Source organism: Stylophora pistillata, chromosome 14 (genome assembly GCF_964205215.1).
Source record: "Stylophora pistillata chromosome 14, jaStyPist1.2, whole genome shotgun sequence".
NCBI classification, from domain to species: domain Eukaryota; kingdom Metazoa; phylum Cnidaria; class Anthozoa; order Scleractinia; family Pocilloporidae; genus Stylophora; species Stylophora pistillata.
Window position 1 is genome coordinate 23,509,393 of NC_142532.1, and position 21,069 is coordinate 23,530,461.

At 39.9% G+C, this 21,069-nt stretch overlaps 3 protein-coding genes across 6 annotated transcripts in view; 1 reads left to right on the top strand and 2 right to left on the bottom strand.

Moving 5' to 3' along the window:
- Positions 1 to 8,271, top strand: LOC111325607 (syntaxin-17). Its single transcript, XM_022929440.2, has 8 exons — positions 1 to 371; positions 2,964 to 3,091; positions 3,765 to 3,830; positions 3,995 to 4,202; positions 5,262 to 5,368; positions 5,722 to 5,772; positions 6,523 to 6,609; positions 7,568 to 8,271. Exons 1-8 carry the CDS (start codon positions 341 to 343, stop codon positions 7,796 to 7,798), a joined length of 909 nt encoding a protein of 302 aa, XP_022785175.1. The 5' UTR covers positions 1 to 340; the 3' UTR covers positions 7,799 to 8,271.
- LOC148717128 (protein O-linked-mannose beta-1,2-N-acetylglucosaminyltransferase 1-like) lies at positions 7,881 to 15,647 on the bottom strand. Of its 2 annotated transcripts, none has more exons than XM_088745657.1 (9): positions 15,513 to 15,647; positions 13,129 to 13,193; positions 12,841 to 13,014; positions 12,375 to 12,690; positions 11,643 to 11,911; positions 11,018 to 11,191; positions 10,286 to 10,353; positions 9,237 to 9,530; positions 7,881 to 8,785 (listed from the first exon to the last, which is right to left on the bottom strand). In XM_088745657.1, exons 1-9 carry the CDS (start codon positions 15,610 to 15,612, stop codon positions 8,476 to 8,478), a joined length of 1,770 nt encoding a protein of 589 aa, XP_088601783.1. In that variant the 5' UTR covers positions 15,613 to 15,647; the 3' UTR covers positions 7,881 to 8,475. The 2 variants fall into 2 exon arrangements, with proteins under 2 accessions (XP_088601783.1, XP_088601782.1); XM_088745656.1 differs by lacking the exon at positions 15,513 to 15,647 and adding an exon at positions 14,277 to 15,101.
- The window catches only part of LOC111325569 (protein O-linked-mannose beta-1,2-N-acetylglucosaminyltransferase 1), a 22,366-nt gene continuing 16,541 nt past the window's right edge, over positions 15,245 to 21,069 (bottom strand). For all 3 annotated transcript variants that reach the window (XM_088745658.1, XM_088745659.1, XM_022929399.2), the window contains 6 exons: positions 20,377 to 20,692; positions 19,275 to 19,543; positions 18,492 to 18,665; positions 18,011 to 18,078; positions 17,301 to 17,594; positions 15,245 to 16,124 (listed from right to left, as the gene is read on the bottom strand). In XM_088745658.1, the coding sequence (XP_088601784.1) occupies positions 15,788 to 16,124; positions 17,301 to 17,594; positions 18,011 to 18,078; positions 18,492 to 18,665; positions 19,275 to 19,543; positions 20,377 to 20,692 (1,458 nt within the window). In that variant the 3' untranslated portion in view covers positions 15,245 to 15,787. The remainder of the gene's footprint in view (positions 16,125 to 17,300; positions 17,595 to 18,010; positions 18,079 to 18,491; positions 18,666 to 19,274; positions 19,544 to 20,376; positions 20,693 to 21,069) is intronic.

Genomic DNA, 21,069 nt, shown 5'->3' on the forward strand with positions numbered 1-21,069 from the left:
TAAGCACGAAGCAATCAATTTTGGGAAGCGACATTGGTAGCGACAAGGAAGCCGCGAAGCATAGTTTAGTAAAGTTTTTTTCGGGAATTCTTGGTTTGTTTACGACCGATTTAGCGTGTAATGTTTATTACCATTTGTTAGACACCGCCACTATCGAAGAATGCTGAAAGGTCGTACAAACTCTGACGAAAGCGTTTCTTCAACGTAACGTCGTTTATTTAAATAACTCAGCACATTGCATGGTTGGTGATCAATTTAATTATTGGCTTAGCAAAAGTCGAGTGTATTTCATTTTTTCAAATGAATTGGTAAAGAGAAGAGCTGAAACTTGGAAACAGTAATGGCAAGTTTTGATTCAACCGACCTGAATTGTGAGTATGCGCAGTACAAAAAAAATAATGCGTTAATTGCAGGAATCTCCGTCCATGCCATCTTATTTCGTTGATAGATGTTACTACAGACTTAGGTTACTTTTTAATGGGATGCCTTATTAGATAGAATCAACTTTCTCCGTTTATTAGCTTTTAAGGATTTAGTGTCCAGAGAAAGAACTACTTTATTTACCAGTTTGTTACCTCAAGGGATATTGATCAAGACATCTTTGATACGACAGAAATAATATCTCGCCTGGTGTTAACATTTTAAGCTGAATATTTGATTCAGGACTTCAAGTTTTATTTGCATATGGAACTCAAATAGATGCCAAATAGAACCTGCGTTTAGTTTGACACAGTATGGACCCATTTAGCTCTTTCTTTTTTTACCTTTTTGCCTTTTGAATGGGGTGTAACTCAATTCTAGCTTAGTTTGGCCATTGCTGGTACCCATTTACACTCCTGCCAGGCCTGGTTGCTCAAAGGGGGGATGACTCTATCCAATATATAAATCTCTAATCAGCAGGCAATGAGGTGGGAGGTGGCGTGGCCAAGTATTTAGGGTGCTGGACTTCTAATCCAGTGTCCCGGGTTCAAGTCCCCCACCTGCCACTCACTAGATTTGTTCTTGGTTTCCCCTAGTTCAATTCCTCGGCTGCACTCTGTAAATAGCCCTCTAGTCTGCCTCCTGCCAGTTAGGATTTTTAAGCACTTAGTCTACATTGTGGCTGAAAAGCTACTATGGGGGAGTTTCATTTAATTATTATTATTATTATTATTATTATTATTATTATTATTGTTATTATTATTATTATGGCAGTAAAAACTTCTGGATGCCCAGATATCCTGAACAATGATTGGGCAGCAAGTCATAACCAATCAATGCAATGACCAAAGTCCTTATAATTAAAATTCTTATAGCAATTCCTAATTATGGAACCCTAGTAATGAAAGTCCTAAACTTAATTGCAATATAATAAAAACCTCAGTCAAAATACTAAAGGTTCCATACATCACTATCGAAACACTTAAATGTAATGAAACATCTAGTATCCCTTATTTCAATCTTAAAGCGCCTCGCCATATTGAGTGAACTCTGGCAATCCCTAATCATAAAAGCCGTAGTTCTAAACTTAATTACTGTTCAGTAAAATCCTCAATCTAAATATTAAAAGTTCTATAATATCACTATGGTAATGCTTAAATGTGATAAAACATTTAACATCCCTTATCTCAAAATCTTAGAGCGCCTCGCAATATTGAGTGAACTTGTGATGACTGACTTCTGTATCTGCAGAGCTGTTGTGTCACTCTCATCTCACACTAGCTCTTTAAGTGTCTTTCTAACATTTCTTGAATAATCTCCGAGTACATCCACAATAATGTTATATTGTTTTGCCCAATAATCAGGGTATCTCTGTTCAAGCTCCCAGCACAGTGGCCCCTACTTTGCTGTTTTTTCGGCAGCTTTCTCTTCCCTGTTTTCTACCCACAGGCAGCTCATGTTGATCACCAATACTTTCTTGTTCTCCCTGTCCGTATCATTATTATTATTATTATTATTATTATTATTATTATTATTATTATTATTATTATTATTATGTTAACAAAATGTACTGCACTATCCAAGGGGAAGAGATTTATCCAGTTGATAGCATTATCTCCCCTTTGAACAGCCCAGGCCTGATTGGCAAGAAGTACAGTAACATTAAAGTAACTTGCCCTAAAAACAATACATTGATCCAGCTCGGGCTCAAACGTGGACCTTTCGATCTACAGTCCAATCTGTTTCAGTAATAGAACTCATTTTTCTGGGTGCTATAGCGCAACAAAACCATGGAGGATGTTTGGAGAACATGAGGAAAGCTAAAAATCTTGATCCTATGTTGAGCAATTTATAAGCTATGCAATTGTTCTCCCAAGATTCCAAGCAGCTTTCTCACATTATAGAGCCCATTAAAAATGCATTCCATTGCTTTTATGATGTAACTAGTTACATGTGGGCTCTATAACCTAATTAATAATATAGATGAAAAATTTCTCAGTTCTGATTGGTTAAGATGAATGCAGTTTTCAGTTAATTCAGTGCAGAAGAGGGTTAATTCAGTGCAAAGAAAGAAAAAAACCGGACATTCTGATTGGTCAGAATGATTGGTCAAGGTTAATGTCACTTGCAGGGTTTGAATAAATTATTTTTGCACATGATGTGCATGCTTTTCTTCCGCGTAGTTATGAGAAGCTACCTCGTATTTTTTTCATGTATATGAGCAATACATAATCACATGATTTTTTTGTGAAATTTGGAATAAATAAGCACTTGTAAATTTTTTCAAAGACCACAAATTGCACTCACCCTACGGGCTCATGCAATTTTGTTAGTCTTTGAAAAACTTTACTCGCGCTTATTTATTCCAAATTGCACTTGAAATCATGTGATTACCCATACAAAACATCTGCTTGGAAACTGAAATGACCAATCAGACAATGTGCAGTATGTTCATTCAGTTATAATAACCATTAGTCAAGAATAGCTTGTTTTTTCCGTTTTGAAAATTGGAATTTCAAGGTAATTCTTGTTCATTTTTTCAGTGGACCAAGCAGTAACTAACTTACCCAGACACCCCATAAAAAGATTTGAACCAACTTTGCGCAAATTTCAAGTGGCACTTCCAGCAGATATTGCCAGACTTCAGCAACACAAGACAAACATGGAAAAGGTAAGTGATCTGTAATATTTTAGTGTACTATCTGCAATGAAATGTTGGGGAGGGAAGTAAAAGGATAAGATTTTGGCAAAGGGATTTGAAACCACCTTGTCTGAGCTGGTTGAATGCCTTCTGTTTGTGAAACTTTGGCCTCAGTAGTCAGCCATAATCTTACCCTGTTACTATGTTCAATCTCACTTCCTGAGATGACCAAGATGCATGCACACATCCAAGTTTGATCTCAGCGGTGGGGGGGGGGGGGGGGGGGGGGGGGCAGAGGTTTTTGTACACACATGTAGGAGAATTTTCTGTGTGTTTTTAACCCCTTAACTTCTAAGAGTTACAAGATTCTAAATTCTCCTTACAATATCATCCTTGAATCCACCTTTAAGGTCACAAGAAAATATAATGATCACCAACTAATGACACTCCTGATCATTAAACAAATTCTCTTTGTCAACACCTTAGAAAATGTATAGAGAACAGTACAGAGAATATGCATACTAATGTTAGGGTGTAAAAGGTTAAGGAAGATTAATAGATAGAGATCTTGTAGACATGGCCAATGTGGCTGGTTAGATTCTTGTGAAGAGTTCTGAGGTCCTTGGAAAACAGATTGCAACTACCTGTTTATGCCAATTTGTCTATTATTCATTATTTTCGTGTCAATTTTTTTGTCTTGCAGTTTTACAGTTCAGAAGCTTGGTTTGAACTAAATAAAGAACAAATCAATGCTGCAAGGACAGTTCAGGTATACTATTTGAAGGTTGTAGTAATTGAGGAAATGATCACCAACCAAAGGAGATCTTGATTGTAAAACAAATTCTCCCTGTCAGAACTTTAGGAAATAAGTTGAGAAAAGTATGGGGAATATATGTGTGCGGATGTGAAGGGTTATCTGTCTTGATTTTACAGCAATTGAAATCCCACTTGAAAGAGATGGAAAAAATACGAAAACAAGTACAGGTGTCAGATATACCTGAGTTTGACCAAGGAGTTAAGCCGCTGCAGGAGGAAATCTTGGCTGGAGTCAGCTCTTTTAGAGAGGTGCAGCAGATGTATGCTCGGGAAAAGCAGGACAAGGAACCCAAGAGAATGCCTTTTGCCAGATACAGAGATACTAGTAAGATGTCAGAACATTATTAACAGCTAGTTTTTCTTGCAAATTTATTAGAACGGAACTAAAAAAAAAAAAGTCTTTTTATAGGATTACACAATTACTGGTGAACCAGTAGTTTCCATTGTGGTCCTTGCAAATGAAACAAATGGTCTAAATTGAACATAACATCATTAAGAACCCCAACCGGCCGGAGGCAAACCAGTTGGCTATTTACAAGCATCATGCCAAGGATCTGAACTCGGGGCTACTGTGAAACAGATCCAGTGGTCAGGGTGGGACTCGAACCTGGGAGCGGCGGATTACGAGTCCAACACTCTGACCACTCGGCCACGCTGCCTCCGTCAATAAGTACTTGTCTATGTACTTATTGACTGATTGGGAGGCCTGGATGGGAAAATATTTGGTTGTATAGACCGATGCACATATATCATGATGTATAAACCGATGCACATATATCATGATGTATGGACCGATGCACATATATCATGATGTATAGACCGAGCACATATATCATGATGTATAGACTGATGCACATATATCATGATGTATAGACACAGCACAGCGAGGTTTGTGTCTCATCACCCAGAGCCAAATATTTTCCTGTCTGGCTGGACCAAACTCAGTTAATCAGCATGATAAACCACTAAGTGTTGAAAATTTCAACCTAAATAGATGAGAACACAGCCACACGAGCACAAAAAAACTCTGGAAATACAACTTTTCCTTTATTTTTCAAGCCAAAAGGAGAAACTCCCAATCCTGGAAAAATGCAACTTGGTTTTTTTTTCTCATTTCTGATTTCCTTTAAGTTTTCTAGAAAGCAGTAATATATACCAATCGATCTAAGCATGGTAGTAGAATTTTGACTTCAGGTCATTTGATAAAAATTTCAAGTTAGTGTATGACCGAATAAATCACCGAGCTAATCACAAGCAACTTTAATAGTTTCCAAATCACAAAGTTTACCTTAGCCTAGTTCATTCTCATAAACACCCAATGTATCTTTGTTAATAAAGTGATGTAATTTTGTTCAGTTTTTGTTAAACTTTTTAAATCTTTTAGCATTACCCCCAGTGACTACAACAGAGCCAGATGGTAACTCTCAAAAGCTTCAGACCTTAGTTGTAGTAGACAAAGATGCAGTTGTATCCTGGGACTCGCTGAGATCGGTGAGCTTCTTTTATCATCTTCCCAGGACTGACTAAAAATGAATTTCTCCTAACAATATCAGTCCGTGTTCCAGCAGAAAGGTGAAGAAAAGTATCAAATATGATTTTACGCAAAATTCTCTGATATAAGATTATAGGAAATATATGGCAAACAGTGTTGAGAATCTTAATTCAGATCTAGAGAGTGAATTGAACTGATTATTTTAATTATTCAGAAAACTCAACTTCAAGTGTAGTTTCCTTTGCAGTTGTCGTTTGATCTTGTCACACAACAAAGAGCAAGCTCATTGCGTGGCCAGACCAAACAACAGCTGCAAAGCAGTGTATCTTTCATTTCTTTTTTATCTTTGCAGGGTTTAGTAGAATTGAATGAACTAATTCATGACTTCTCAGCTATAGTTCATGTGAGTACTGTAGTTTCCTATCATGAAATTTTAATATAACATAACCAAAGTAAAGCGCGCGCTCTGATTGGTCAATTCAGGGTCTCCCATTTGCCCATGGGTGTACGCTGCTGACGTGAGCAAATGCAAAGACAATTTTTCCGCGCGCGCTTGTATTTTCTGGTCACGTAAGATTTGTTAAATAAAAGGGAACTCTTTAGCTACGATGTATCAATGTTATGTTATAAAACAAATGGTAAACACCACAGCGTACACTATTGAGTTATGGATGCACTTGGGAGGTTTGCTAAGCACTCAAGAAGTTAGAGTCGCTCTCGGCTATCGCCTCGCGCGACTCTTACGCTTCTTTCGTGCTTAGCAACCTCCCGCGAGCATTCATAACTCGATAGTGTATGCTGTGGGGTTTACCATTTGTTAACTGTAGTTGATGACCGATGGATTTACGCGGCATACCGCAAGAGGTTCTGGTAGCAGTTGCCGTCTTAAAAGAAATATACACTCGATTTCAAAAACGCATTTTCAATAAACGGTGGGACATGGGTCAGATGTATGTAATAACCACCATCAGTTACACGCGATAAATGATGGAAGCTATCTAAGCTTTTCTGAAAGAAAAGGATTATCTTGGGAAAAAAATTTTGACATGAATAACGAGGAGATAGAATCACTGCTAATGTATCTGTGCAATGATTTCCCATGAAGCCGTTGGGTCTCTTTTGTGATGTTAAATCATTCATTTGTGAATTTTAGGAGCAACAAGACACAGTCGACTCCATAGAAGGCAACATTGAGAGCGCTCAAATTAATGTAGAGGAAGGCACCAGAGCATTGGGAAAGGTGGGTGAACATTATAGGGCGTGGCATAGAGGATCACAGGTTCATTTGATCCCCTCTTTGAATTAATGTAGAGGAAGGCACCAGAGCATTGGGAAAGGTGGGTGAACATTATAGGGCGTGGCATAGAGGATCACGGGTTCATTTGATCCCCTCTTTGAATTAATGTAGAGGAAGGCACCAGAGCATTGGGAAAGGTGGGTGAACATTATAGGGCGTGGCATAGAGGATCACAGGTTCATTTGATCCCCTCTTTGAATTTAGTGAAATTCAAAGATGATTGAACGTTCAATTGCGCGTTTGCCATTCGGATATTTTCCACCGAATTCTCTCTTACACTGTAACTGCATCATACAAAATGATACAGAAAGGAAACATAATGAACAAAGAAGATGTTTGCTGTGATGTGAATAGTTTCATCTTGTAAAGTATAGTGTATGTTCAGGATTGAATACTTGTACGACGTGAAATATTCCATTCTGTTTACATACAAACACAGATCTCTGCTTTTCCAAGTTTTTGAAATGTTTTTGATTTATTGGTCAAACCCGAGCAAAAACTAATCCGGCACAGATTACGCGCAACATTGGAGAATTGTGTCATTGGTATGGAACTTGTGGATTATTCCCCGTGCACGCCAGCTAAACATGTTTTGTTAAACCTGGTTTAGCTGAATAAAACTCAACAAAAGAAACTGAAAGACTGAATGCTACAGAGGGTTCACTAACTCTTATTCTTCACTGCGCTAAATTGGAAGTCGAGAAACATCAGTTTAGGCGGCTTCTGTTAAAAAAAAAAATTCAAACTGCGTTTGACAAAACAGCTTTAAAACGTGTTTTTGCTTTGGTGTGAAAGGCGTACAAGTTTCGTGCGTCCATCGTGTGAGAGGAAGGATTAAAGTGAGCTAAGACGTGATGATGTTACTTAATAAAACGTGTGTTTTTTTCTTTTACTTTTTCAGGCCAGCAAACTCAAAGGATTTGCCTATCCGGTGGTTGGCGCGTTAGTTGGTGGAGTGTGTGGCGGTCCTTTAGGCTTAGCCATTGGAATAAAGGCCGGAGCAGCCATAGCGCTTGGGGGAGGGATGTTGGGATTTTTTGGCGGAAGATACTTCAAGAAGAAAGAAGAAGAATCCGTTGATATCCAGCTTGACAACTTGAGTTCCAGCAGAGAAGTTAAAAAGTATCGGTGAAGTTTCCAAAGAGAAACTTTTGATACTCAAGGCGGAATATGTTTTGTTCTAGATGGCTGTGAGACAATTTCCAACGCAATAGTTTTCTCGTTTGTTCCGTGTTCTCTATTTAAGTGTTCTCAGCATAAATGTAAGGAGTATAAAGCGAGTGGCTGACGAGCAGGGAATATCAACACTACAAAATGACTTAAATTAGTCATATTTTCAAGCAAAGCTTCAAAACGGATTGTTTTGAACTCACATGAAAACTTAGACGGGATTTTAGTGAGGTATTTACATCATGAATCAAAGAATCATTTAGCGAAAGTGTAAATAATTATAGGACTATATGCACTGCTAAGAATTAGGTCTGACAGAAGTCCTTCAAGTTAACGACAACGGATTCGTTATATTGGGAGTCAGGTCTAGATTTGCGAGAATGAAAATAGATAGTCTAAAATTTTTGTAACTTAATAAACTACAGGTTACAGAGACCTGCGCTTGGAGTGAAAAACTGATTTTTTCTTTCTCATTACGCATACCCGGTGCAAACAGTTTCGAATTTCCTCTGTGCGAGCACTTGTATCTTATTCCACTTCAGACTGAATTTAATCGCAAGCGCGACCCTAGCGTGCAAAGAGTGATGTATATTTACACTGGCTTCGGTCCTGCCAACAGACAGCTAAGAACCCCCAATTTCAAGATTTCTTTTTCTCGGGAATGTAAATTGGTCGTAATCTGCGCGGTTTGTAAATACAGTGTGGTGACGCAGGACAGCCAACAATTAACACGTGATTGTCATTCAGCCACAGTCGCCACAAACTTTTATGGACACCCCTCGGATCTAAATCCCATATTTTCAAGCAGTTCGCTACGTTTGACCATGTTGTGAAGTCGTAAATGCTGTCCATTCTTATATAGAACACGTAGATCTTGTTCTTCGCCAGAGGAACAAAATCGTTTGGGTTCGTACATGGAGTTCTTGAGTGATCTAAGACTACAGCTTCTCTGAAAAAAAAAAATTAAGAATGGAAAAAATTTAAGATAAAAAAATTATCGCCGTAGCGGAAGTGGCAGTGCGTGTACGCTAGGCTCTGGGTTGAGAGGTCTGGGTTCGAGATCTGGCCAGTTCATTGTGTTGTGTTCTTTAACAAGAAAACGAAGCCCTGCTGGATGAGCCACTTAGCGCGGGTGCAGACCTTACTTTTTATTTACATCACTACTTAATGTTTTTCAGTTCTATTTAGCACTGATTGGCTGATGCAATAACGTTGGCTTAAACAAATATCACATGAGAGCTCAATAGATGTGAACAGCGGTTAAGGCGCGGGAAAAACGCTTTTGATTCAACTTTGAATATAAATGGTTGAGAGATCCGCGGGGATGTGGTCGACCAAACACAGTTCAAATCCAATGAAATCCTGAATTAATTTTGTCAATAAACTGAAACGATTTTTACCTAAGTAACCGCTGTAGCTCCTTTTCATAATTCTCCTTGTACATGATATCCACGTTCAACTTTACATTTGGCTTAGTATTCAGCGCACGGGCGGAAAAGTAAGTCCTCTGCATGTATGGGTTCACATTCAGTCCCCTGGCCCCAAAATGATAGGTGCGAGGGATGTCCGGTATAATGCACTCTCGGCCCTTTCTTACATGTGGGCCCCTTATCCACATGTCCCAATCCCACATCACTTCGGGACCTGGCCACTGAGGTTCAAGTTCTTCTTTGTACAGTTTTCGCCCCAGAACCCTAAAGATCAAGTGTAGAAATTAGCCTTACAATTTTCCTTAGCAGCGGGCAAGATGGACCATCTTAACTGCTTGGTTAGCCAATCAGGACACAGGATTCACTCCATATTGCCCACGGGCGCTGCCAGCTATATAACAATACGTGCTTTTTATGACAAAGGCTGATAGTTTCTAAAGAAACTGTTTGGGGCTGCGTCGGTGGGGGTAACGAAATAATTTGAATATATCAACAAAGTTGAAATGGTAAATTGGCCACCGTTACGATTATAAAAGCTGACGTTTCTAGCGTTGGCCCTTCGACGAATATTCAAATTATTTTTTTATGACAGTGCGCGCTAGTGTGTGTGTGTGCGCGTTATTGTATGATAGTATTCCGTTGTGCTTTTTAGTGTGTGCTACATCAGCATAGTGATAGAGATTTCTGGTCAGTGGTACTGCGCAAATGTCGCACTATTCCGTAATAGTGTTACTAGTCATAAAAATCGCGTGAATAGTGCGGTAACTGGCCGTGCGTGATAACAATCTATGGTGTCTGGTAGCGCGTGATTGTGAGCAATGGTGCGTGTTAGTCTATGGTAGTGCTATTAGTAATGTGTAACTGTACGTGAAAGCGCGGGCTACTTTGTGAAAGTAGGTGGAAGTGTGGGACAAAGCATAATACCGAGTGATAACAAGCACTCAAGTCAGCCCTGTTTGGTCGCTAGACAGTAAGCCTGTCGACCAAAATTAGAAAAATACACTCGCGTAATCAGTTACCATCCAAGTCCTGGCATTGTCTCAACTCTGTAGATCATTGCTGGATCCTTAACGGCGTGTGTGTAACCCTGATAAAGAGAAATTTTTATCACTGGAAGGTTAGCTATATTATTCTTTTTTATTCGTTACCGTGGCCAATTTACAATTTCAACTTATTTGATATAACCAATTAACCACAGATGGCTACGATATTTCATTTGCATGATTACCATGGTACTCATTCGCATCGCTAACAAACAGTGATTTATTGGAGGCTGATTTAGAGAAGTCAATTGAATCCTTAAGAGCTTCTGCCGTTGTTTTATAAAGCGGTCTCTCCATTTTTTTCCTTGGCTTGCAAGCTATTATTTGCACTGCGACAAGAGCGGTGAAACTCGCAAGATTCGTGCGCGGCCCTCGTGGACCCTGTAGATCTCGCACGTCTGTTATCGCAGCGCCAATTAAAGCCTACTTGCAAGCTGTTTTTCCTTTACTCCCTCCGCTTCCTTTCTCTTATATTTTAATTTCTCCCATTCTGCCTTTTCTTTAAATTCCTTCATTTTCCTTTCTTCTCTTTTCCTTCTCTCCCCTCCCTCCCCTCCCCCGGGCCTTTCATCGATGATTTTTACTAGTCAGCAATTTATCCGTGTATTCATCTCTCATTTTTCATTCATTGCTTTCGTTTCTTTCATTTTTAGTTTTTTAAAATCTTTTGCCAGACACACAAACTACTACAGTGTCGGAATTATTTACCTGATCATTCCAAGCTGATATACAATAAAGGCTGTCATCGCTTTCCAAGACCGGAAGTAACTGATTAAAAAAGGTGAGGATATCTGGAGATACGTCAAGGTCTTCCTCGAGGATGACCACAACACTAGCATCAGGATAACGAGCAAAAGAGGCTGTGAGCGATCTTTTGTAGTGCTGAAAAAAATAATGAATGTCAAACTTAAGGGAAAGCTTGGACGTGTGGGAAAGTACACTTGTGGGATTTTAACTCTCTCATGTGCGCGCAGGACTTTTCTGATAGGCAAAGTCGCTCGGAGAATAGCAAAACAACTGTGTTACGAAATTGAGCAGATATTTGTTTTCAGCACGTTCTGAATAGCATTTCGTGTTTATTAGTGAGTGTTTCGGTACGTCTCATGATTTGTAGTACCGTGTTATTTAGCGTATTTTTAAATTAAAAGTTAGTGCAGCATGGCACCATCTTCAATTAAGACTTCTATTACCAAAGCTAAAGTGATAAAATTTCGAAAAGCCAAGCGCGGTAAAATTCATGTGATCACATCGTGATTGACTTCACCTTTGCATCTGATTGGTTGAGAAAGCAGAACAAGCTTCCTTAAACCAATCATTGAGCTCTGCATAGTACCTGCGCGATCCTTGCATTTAGTTCACTGACTCCCTCGTGTTGATCGACATTCAGCCCATACAAACCGGCAAGTAAAGCTGGCTCCTCCAGGAATCCGTCGATAAACACTGTTACCATCGAACCATTCAACCCATGGACCTGTCGTAGCGTCTTAAGCATTCTGTACAAGTAATAAGGGCGGTTACTAGCCATGATCAGCACTGGAAGGTTGATTCGACTGCCATCCGGTAATAGGGGAGGCTCAAAGTCTAACACATCTGGATTCTCGCCTGCGAAAGAAAACAAAAAAAGAGACTCCTTTAGTGATAGAAACATGCTTCAAAGGGACGGGTCATTAGCTTTCACCTGAGGGAGGGAGGGGTTGGGGAATTTTGGTTATGCTACAATAAAATTTACCCGATCCCAACCATAAGGCTTTATAGTATTCTAATGGTCCTTTCTTATTGACAGTTATAATTTTGGTGCCTCCCTTCTCCCCCACCCCCCTCCCCCATGGTGGTTGCGTACAAAAATTGTTATAAAAAAAGTCTGTGCTAGTAATTGCATAGTTAACGAGCAATAATTCCAGCTGCAATCATTTCAATTCTGGCAAGTACTGATTAAGTCCAAGGCAGCCAAAGATGAGAGAGAATTTGAGTAAAATTCACAGCTCTCAGTTCCCAGTTATCAGATCGGTCAGTTTTGTACGTGTAAGTGTTTCCGGTAATCAGTTTTCTCAGTGTAAACCCTTACATTTACAAATATCTTCGTAGCCGTCAAATTTATCGCAAAACTCCTTCCTTCGGCGGTTATCATCCTTTTTTACCCATTGGCACTCCGTCGTGCTTTGCTTTGAGATTGGAACTGTAGTGTGGATTCTGACAGGAGCCGCCCACTCCTTGTTACTGGCTGAGTGCTGATAACCTTCAGCGCACACCAGGTTTTCATTGTCTACATCTTGCGTCACAAATGCCCACATATCACGCCATTGTAGCTGTTGTATGTAGCTGCTACCACGGCTTCGGAGGAAGCTCCGAGTGGATGTCAACAGACTTACAGTGGCTTCATCCTGTTGAGAAAATATTTTCAAGATATGTTTTATTTTTGTGAGAAACATGAGATAATTAGACACAGAATCGTAGAATCGCCTCGATTTTTTCAACCACATCGATGAACAAACTGATAACAAGAAAGTATAAGCGGTCACGCTAAGAAATACCTTAACAGCCAGACAAAGTATCCGTCCATCTGGCAGACTGCTGATGAATTCCATCATCTCTGTGGACTCCTGGTTTGTTGAATACGTATCAAATCTCCTCCAAGCTGTGACAGCTCCAGTGTTTTGATTAAGAACCACAACATTCATTCCAAGACGATTCAGCTCCTGATAAACCTGATATAAAAAAAGAATTGAAGGCACTCAGCTACATCGAGGTAGGTTTGACCGTTAGACAAGGGAATCCCTAGTCACATAACTTTGTACTTACCAATTTCATTGCGTACTTACTATTTTTCCATTCACTACCACTGACGCGTTTTCTTTGCTGGAGTAAACTTCTATGTCTAAAAATCCTACACATTGAAACAAGAACCAGACGACGAATTGTTAGTTCAACAGGACACACGTATCTTCAAGAATGTTTTTAATAATACAATACACCCTTTAAGAGCTATAATGCCAAAAAAGAAATCAACCAAGTACAATCTGAGGAAAGAGACAAGTCACCATCCTAAAATAAACACTGATAGGTTCAAAAACACGTTTGTTAATCGCTTAATTTTTAAACATAATCTAGTCTTATAATTTTTATCTTGATTTTCTCTGTAATTTATATATATACCTTCTTTTAATGTTGTAACATAGGATATGTGATTATTTATCTTATGACTTAATAAAGATTCAATTCAATTCAATTCAATTTCATTAAGAAAAGGAGGTTTGTTCACAGACGAGACACGATACTCTAGCGCGAGACCGGGGACTGGATGAACTCAGCTTAGGAATGTTCACACAATGAGACGCACTTTCATGGATATCATCCCTTTTCACTCTCCTCATGTAATTCGTCCAGTTTTTCCAACTGAAAATTTAAAGTTTTGCGCAATTCAAGGCGTTCTCTACAAAGAAAGGACTGGGAACACTGTCTCTTGCTATAAAGAGAATGACGTAGAATCATTATTAGTTTGCGTTATACAGGAAATTTCGTTGTATTACCTCTAGTATCTATGCACAGTCGAGAGTTTATAATTTTTAGTCTCTTGTCACAGCAAGAGATTATAAACAGTTTCTATTATCTCGTCACAAGATATTCCTAGGTACTAAAAGGCATTGTGAGAGAAACATTTCCTCCCTAAGACCCCAGCATGATGATCCATCCCAGATTTCTACCCTAAACCGCTGGATCATGAGGTAAACTTCTTAATTTATAGAGACTGACTTGGTCGTAATAGATGGTAGTTTTGCCAATTTTCACGTGTATAAAATTGCCATTTAACTTTGACACAGCAAATGTACGCACAATCACACGCACAATATTGAAAACACGACCTCCCGCGGTATTAAAATTAGTTCCTTTCACCAGTCATAAAAAAATATAAACATTAGGGAGCCGATAAACTTACTAAAAATTATCCAAACCCAGAGAGACTTATTACCTTTTGTAGTTGTCTTTACGATATTACTTTTGGTTGCTTCATGATCTCTACGAGATGATCGGTGAGGATCTTCCCGATAGGTTAAACGGTTTTCACCTTCGCTGTTCATTTTTCGCGTCTCCAGTAGGAATATTATATTTCCGAAAAAAGTAAGACATACTGCTGCACACAGTAGCACTCGAATGAGAACTGCCAATGTGAACTTCTGCTTGATTCTGAAAACAGCTCTCGACGAGGATGCCTGTCGAGTCAAACTTGAAACCAATTTTGCCATTTGTTTCTTCATTGTTTTTTGGCTGATTTATCTACGAAGCGATTGTGCATGATTTTTTAGACAAAGCCATCAGCCGAAATAATTTGCATTCATCGATGACGTGGAAACAAAGAAAATGAAAAATGTTCGAAATTTTTACGATTTCGATTTCCGTAGCCTAGGAACCATACGATAAAATCTCCCAAAACAATGCAAAAAAACAAACACACAAAAAATAATAATAATAATAATAAATAAAAAAAAAAAACAGAGCCGACCTCCAGCGCCAAAATTATCAATTATTATTATTATTGATCTATCTTTTTGTGAGATTTCATATTTTACACCGAGGGGGGTGTTTTTAGCACTGTTTTGAGTTGTTACATTTTTCGAGGTTGTTGTCACCCCCTCTCTCATAGAAACTGTTTAGACAGATGTCGCCAAAAGGCTCTCAGTCTCCGACTTAGAAACTTCATCGCCAAGAAATGTAGTAAGTTAACCGGTTAACGGTAATATCTAATTGTCCTCATAAAGATCTTTTGTTATTGATACAAGTTCTTATGATGAAAAACGATCCAGAGTAGAAAGGTTTGCACCGGTAACTGAATTGGTGCAATAGAAAAGTTAAAAAAAAAATAATAATAATAATTCAAAGGAGGATAAGCAGCTTTTATGCTGAGGCTCGAAAAGAAATTGTGCAAACGAGGTCTTTGAATTGAAGTCTAAAAATGTTTTATTATTGTGGTTCAATTTCTTGTGAAGCACAAATGTGCAAAAAATATAAAATTATCTTCATGATTGTTTACTGTTCGGGATTTTCAAACCGGTGAACGTGATTCAGCATTTAGAAGACTTTCCAGGGGAGTGTTGAGAATTCGCCAAAATTGCTCATGCCTCACTTTTTATCCAGGCTATGCAATTGGTTTAAAAACTCTAGCATGTCACTCACTCAACCAATCAGGTGCAAAGCTAATGCCACTCACGATTTGACCACGTGTGTTCTCCTGCGCTCGGCACTGATGATGAGATCGTGTCTGCGACTCCAGCAATTAGATGCAGCCAAGATAGTCTGAGGTAGATCATTTCATTTGCCTTTTGTTATTGATCACTGTAATAGTGTCGATGTTAAGCTTGTAAATCAGTCACACTGTGACGGATATCAAAACGCGTTTTACATCGATGCGTTTTTGAATCCATCCTTAACACTTCCAGGCCCGCTGTCAATGGGTCTTGGAAGACAAAATCTCAAACTCCAATCTTACTTGGCAAAGAATCTATCATCGGGCGGTCTTGTTTCCTTATTTGGCATATAAATAGCATCGACATTAGTCGGTTTGTGACTGCAATAAGGTGACGCAGGACACCCAACATATAAAACATGATTGCCTTTGATCCACATCCTCCACAGACTTTTATGGAATCCACGGGCTTCTAAATCCCAGATTCTAAAACATCTAGCAACGTTTATCCATGTGGTATAGTCTTTTGGCTGCTCCATCCTGATGTAAAACACGTATACCTTGTCTTTAGTGTCAGGTATGAAGTCTTTAGGGTTTGTACAAGGTGTCCTTGAGTGATCAAGAACTTCAGCTTGGCTGTTGTGATAAAAGAAAAGAGTTAACGAAAAGCAAATTAAGGTTGTCTTTCCCACAAAAATGTAGACAATTTTCGAATTGAGTATTTGAAGACATTAAGAAATCGACAGTCTGGACTATTATGGACAACGATATTCGTCATCACAGTGGTCAAAATGTTGTGTACTCACGAGCTGAAACCAGTTTGCTTTTGCTTTTATCGACTTCGTATCAAATGATTGTTTAAGTGCGCGACACGTTGTGTGACGCGTTAACACGAGCAGCGCTGTCTGTACACTTGTCGACAAAGGAAAATTGGCCAATCAGATTGCGACATTACTGCCAATTGTGGTAAAATCTAGGATGGAGTGGGTTTTCCCTTACCTTGCTCTTTGATTGGCTTAAAAACTTAAGCAATCCTCTTCGCAAATCAGCCAATAACTTATGGACCACAGTTACTTAATAGGAAACCAGATAAATAAGGGGTAAGTTTCTAAAGAAACTGTGGTGCTGTTTCCGTGGGGGTAACAAGGTCATTTGGTAATATCAACTGAGTTGAAATTGTAAGTTGGCCACCGTAAAGGATTAAAAAGCTGACGTTTCGAGTGTTAACCTTTCGTCAGAGCGAATTCGCCCAGGAAACCAGATAGTTTGCTTCTTTCTTCTTTGAGTTCTCACAGGCTCTTTGTAATATTTCCCATTTTTTCTGTTATGGTTAGGGTTAGGCTTTAAAAATTCAATTACAGTGCACCCCAACTAACTAGTACGTGGAACCTTTAATTCAAGCAAGCCTTTTTTCCGATAGAGATAAAAGGGAATATGCGCTTGCGCATGTATTTAACGGGCACCCTTACTTGTAGTAAATCACTGGCTCCTTCACGCTGCGCGAAAGGGGATATGCCACGGGCCGTGCAGCTTCGCGCGCGCTTTTCTCTAAAAATATTTTAAACAATTTCTGCATATGAAGACCGAACGCTATGGCACAAGCAGGGTCAGACAAAACCGCACAGCCTCACCAACGGCTCAGGGAAGTGAGAACAGAAAGAAAGAAAGTGAAAGTGCGGTGGCTAGTGGAAATGTCAACTGATTTAGTTAGATCGTACCACGCGGGAAAATTTTCAGCTCTCGCTAGCTTGGTCAGCACGTCAGATATTTTCTCATCAGGTTCTACCCCTCGGTCGATAAAGAGGTATTTACCTCAGTAGTCGATTTATCTCCTTCTCATAGTTGTCCTTGTACATGAGATCTGCTTTTATCTCGACATCAGTTTCCTTATTAAGCGCGTGTCTTTTAAAATAAGCTTCGTTCATAGCTGGGTCTACGTTCAGACCCTTTGCCCCAAAATGATAGGTGCGAGAGATGTCCGGTATGATGCACTCTCGGCCCTTCCTCTGCGAAGGCATCCTCATCCACATGTCCCAATCCCAGAATACATTAGGAGCAGGCCACTTGGTTTCTAGCTCTCCTTTGTATAGTTTGCGACTCAATACCCTATAAAAAAAAATTAAAGTCTAAAAATTGAAAAAATCCTTTTCAGTGATCAGATAATGAAAATATAAGTACTTCGATATCTTCCATCGTCCCTTCCCTCCCCCCTCCACGGGATTCTCTTCCCCTCCCCCATCTCCTTCCCTGGCGAGATCGTTTCGCGGTTTGGTGCAAACCAAAAATTTCTCGCCTCATCGTGTTAACAAAATACTCAGCAAAGCAGGCTAAACCAGGCCCTATTTCAAGCCAGAAGATATCTTGTTTTTTTCTAACTAAGCCACGACTGGTTTTATTTCTGGATGTCTTCCTTAAAGGGCCAGCATGGTTCGAGATTGCAAGACCGATCTCACAGCTCAGTAAAGCAAAACCAATCCCTGATCCTTAAGCTTATTCCTTCCGAACGCTCAGTTGGTACTCACCACCCAAGGCCAGGCATAGTTTCAATCCTGTACGTCATTGATGGATCATGCACGGTGTATTCATAACCCTGCGTGAAAGCGAAAAATCATCAACATCAACTTGTTTTCTACTTATGTATATTGAAGCCCTATTAGTGCACCTTGAAGCAAGTCACAGCAGTGTCACTTGTTGCATAGCATAGTCGATTTGGTCTGTGCCCTGCATTTTCATAATCAGCTGTATCAATTAAAAATCTTTCTGTCTTATTTGGGAGAAGCACTGCCAATCCCATCCATAAATTCTTTTTCCTTCGTGGCCATTCTTTAGGATGTTAAGCGAAGCCAACGATTCGTTTGAAGGAAGATTGCGTGACATTCCAAAAAAAAGGCTGCAAAGGAGACTAGAAAACACCGCCCCCTATCTTAGTATCCTTTCTCCCAATTTAACTTAACTCAATTCATAGATATCTCTATCGAACCGTACGTTTTACGTTTTTCAAACCTGATCGTTCCAAGCTGATATACAGTAAACACTTTCATCGTTCTCATAGACCGGGAGAAGCTGTTTAAAGTAGCTAAGAATGTCCACAGACACATCAAGATCTTCCTCCAGAATAACCAAGAAATTAGCGTCGGGGAAATTGTCAAAGGAGGTTGTTATCGACTTCTTGTAATGCTAAATACGAAATAAGTAAATGAATAAGAGTTCAGATGAAGAGTTACTAATGCAAGATGAGATCCAAATGGGTGCGCGCGGGCGCGACGAGATCTCTTAGGTCCACTCGTTGCGCACGAGTTTCCACTCGAACAACGCGATTTTAAAAGGCAAAGGTTAGACAACACTTTTAAAGGCCTTACACCTCAGTAACATTCAAGTCTCACCGTCTCTCTTCTCGCTCTTGGAGTTGCTATAGAGGACGCAGGATAGGAGGGTACGCGTTGTATTAAACACCAGTGGGATTACGGGTTTAACTTTTCCCGCAAGCAGGTTACCGAGGGCTTGATAGGAGGAACAAACACAAAGTTACCCGGGTTACTTTCAGTCCTTGCGTGTGGAACTCTATGCGAGGGCACCAGTCCGAGAGTGCGCGATTGTAGATAAAGGAGAGAGGGGGGTCCCAATTACACGTCACACAAGTGTTATAAAAATTGTTAAAGAGATTTGAGTCAAGGTAACGTCCAAATTCTCTTCGATTAATTCAACATAGGGAACTCTACAGAAGTAAACTTAGGTGAATATAAAATAGGGTTTTGAGAACTCAGCATTAGCTCGACCTTCGTTTACCTGGCAAATCCTTGAGTTCTTTTCACTGACACCCTCATGCTGATCTACCTTCAGACCAAACAGCCGTGCAATTGAGGCGGGTTCCTCAAAGAAGCCGTCAATAAACACAGTTACCATGGCAGGATTCAAACCCCGGACGTTTTGTAGAGTCTTGAGCATTCTGAACAAGTAGTGAGGGCGATTACCGGCCATAACCGATATTGGCAGATCAAGGCGACTGCCATCTTCAAGAGGGGGTGGTAGGAAATCGATTGATTCTGAATCCTTGCCTAAAAAGAGCATTATTATAGTGGCATTGTCATTTCTAACCGAAGCTAAAAGATCAAGTCAGACGACGTGAAGGGAGTACATGTATGGGACAGCACGTGCAATCGAGTGGACGGTGCAATTGAAGGGAGAAACGCGAAGGGAGTACATGTATGTGACATCACGTGCAATCGAGTGGACCGTGCGAGTAGCCTTGTACCAGCAGTTGTAACTACATTTCAGTTACACGGTAGGATCTGGGTACAAGTTTGACGTGCGATTTCCTATTTAAACTTTTACGAGACTGGCTAGACTATTATCAGTTTTTCTTTTTTTTTTTGCTCATTCACTGTAACTGCCAACAAGTCCGGTTTGAACGCGCGCTTTAAAATTTATTCCCATTGCGGTCAATTGCGGTTGCTAAAGGAACAAAATTATTACTAGTTATTACAAAACAAAGCAATCGGACAAACGTTGTACGATTTTGTGGACACGAAGGACAGAAAACTAAGAGTTGATCGCAGCAAAGGACTCGACGTTGATCTCAAGGACTCCGATACTTCAGTCCTGAATTTTTTACTGAGAAGCTTAAACAAAGCAAAATCATACGAAAAAGTCTAACAGAATATAAATCAACGTGAGCGAAAAAATGCGAAAAACAATAAGAAAAATACGCGTGCAAAACACAAAAAACGGAACGTAATGGGAATACCGCACAAACACTCTCTTGAATTTCTATTTCAAAAAGGAAAAATCATTAATTTCGGGAGAAGCGGTTACGACATTTAGTTCTCGGAGTGCCTCTCTCTCTACTCAGGAGTATGAATAAATATTTGAACTTGAATGGAGTACTCACAGTGACAAACCCGTCCATATCCTTCAAATTTCTGGCAGAATTCTGCCCTACGACGCCCTGTATCGCTTTGCTCCCAGTTGCATTCACTAGTCACGCCTGTCACCCGCCTCAGATAAGCTCGAATTGTGACATTTTGTCCCCAGCTCTCGAAGTCTGGAGACTTCTGGTGGCTCTCGACAAATGCGTTCTTCTGACTGGTAGCTCGTTGGACTATAAACGCCCACATATCCCGCCAGCCAAGGACATTTATATAACGGCTCCCAAACTTCTCAATGTAGCTTCGAACGTCACTTTCCAGTTTGCTCGCTGCTTCGTCCTTTAGTTGAAGGAAAAGATTGGGGATAAGAGATGTCCTCGCTATAATCCTCCCCTTATACCTGAGTGCTTCTGAAGGGGGATTGGGGCGAGGAGACCTCAGACACTTCTTAGGCACTTCAATCCAAATTTCTAAAGAGACGAGCCAGTATGATAGAAAGGCAAGAAAGCTTAAAATTCAGGGTATTGGTTATGTCTTGCTCTGCTCCTTCAAACCATCTCCTCTTAGTCCGTTGTACAATTGAAATGATATGATTATCCCTCCCCCCCTCAGTTTCGTCGCAGGTGTCAGTCAACCTGCGGAACTGATGTCAACCTTGTTTCTAGAAAGGTTTGTCTGCCTCTTTCCAAAATTGCAACTTGAAATTAAAATCAATC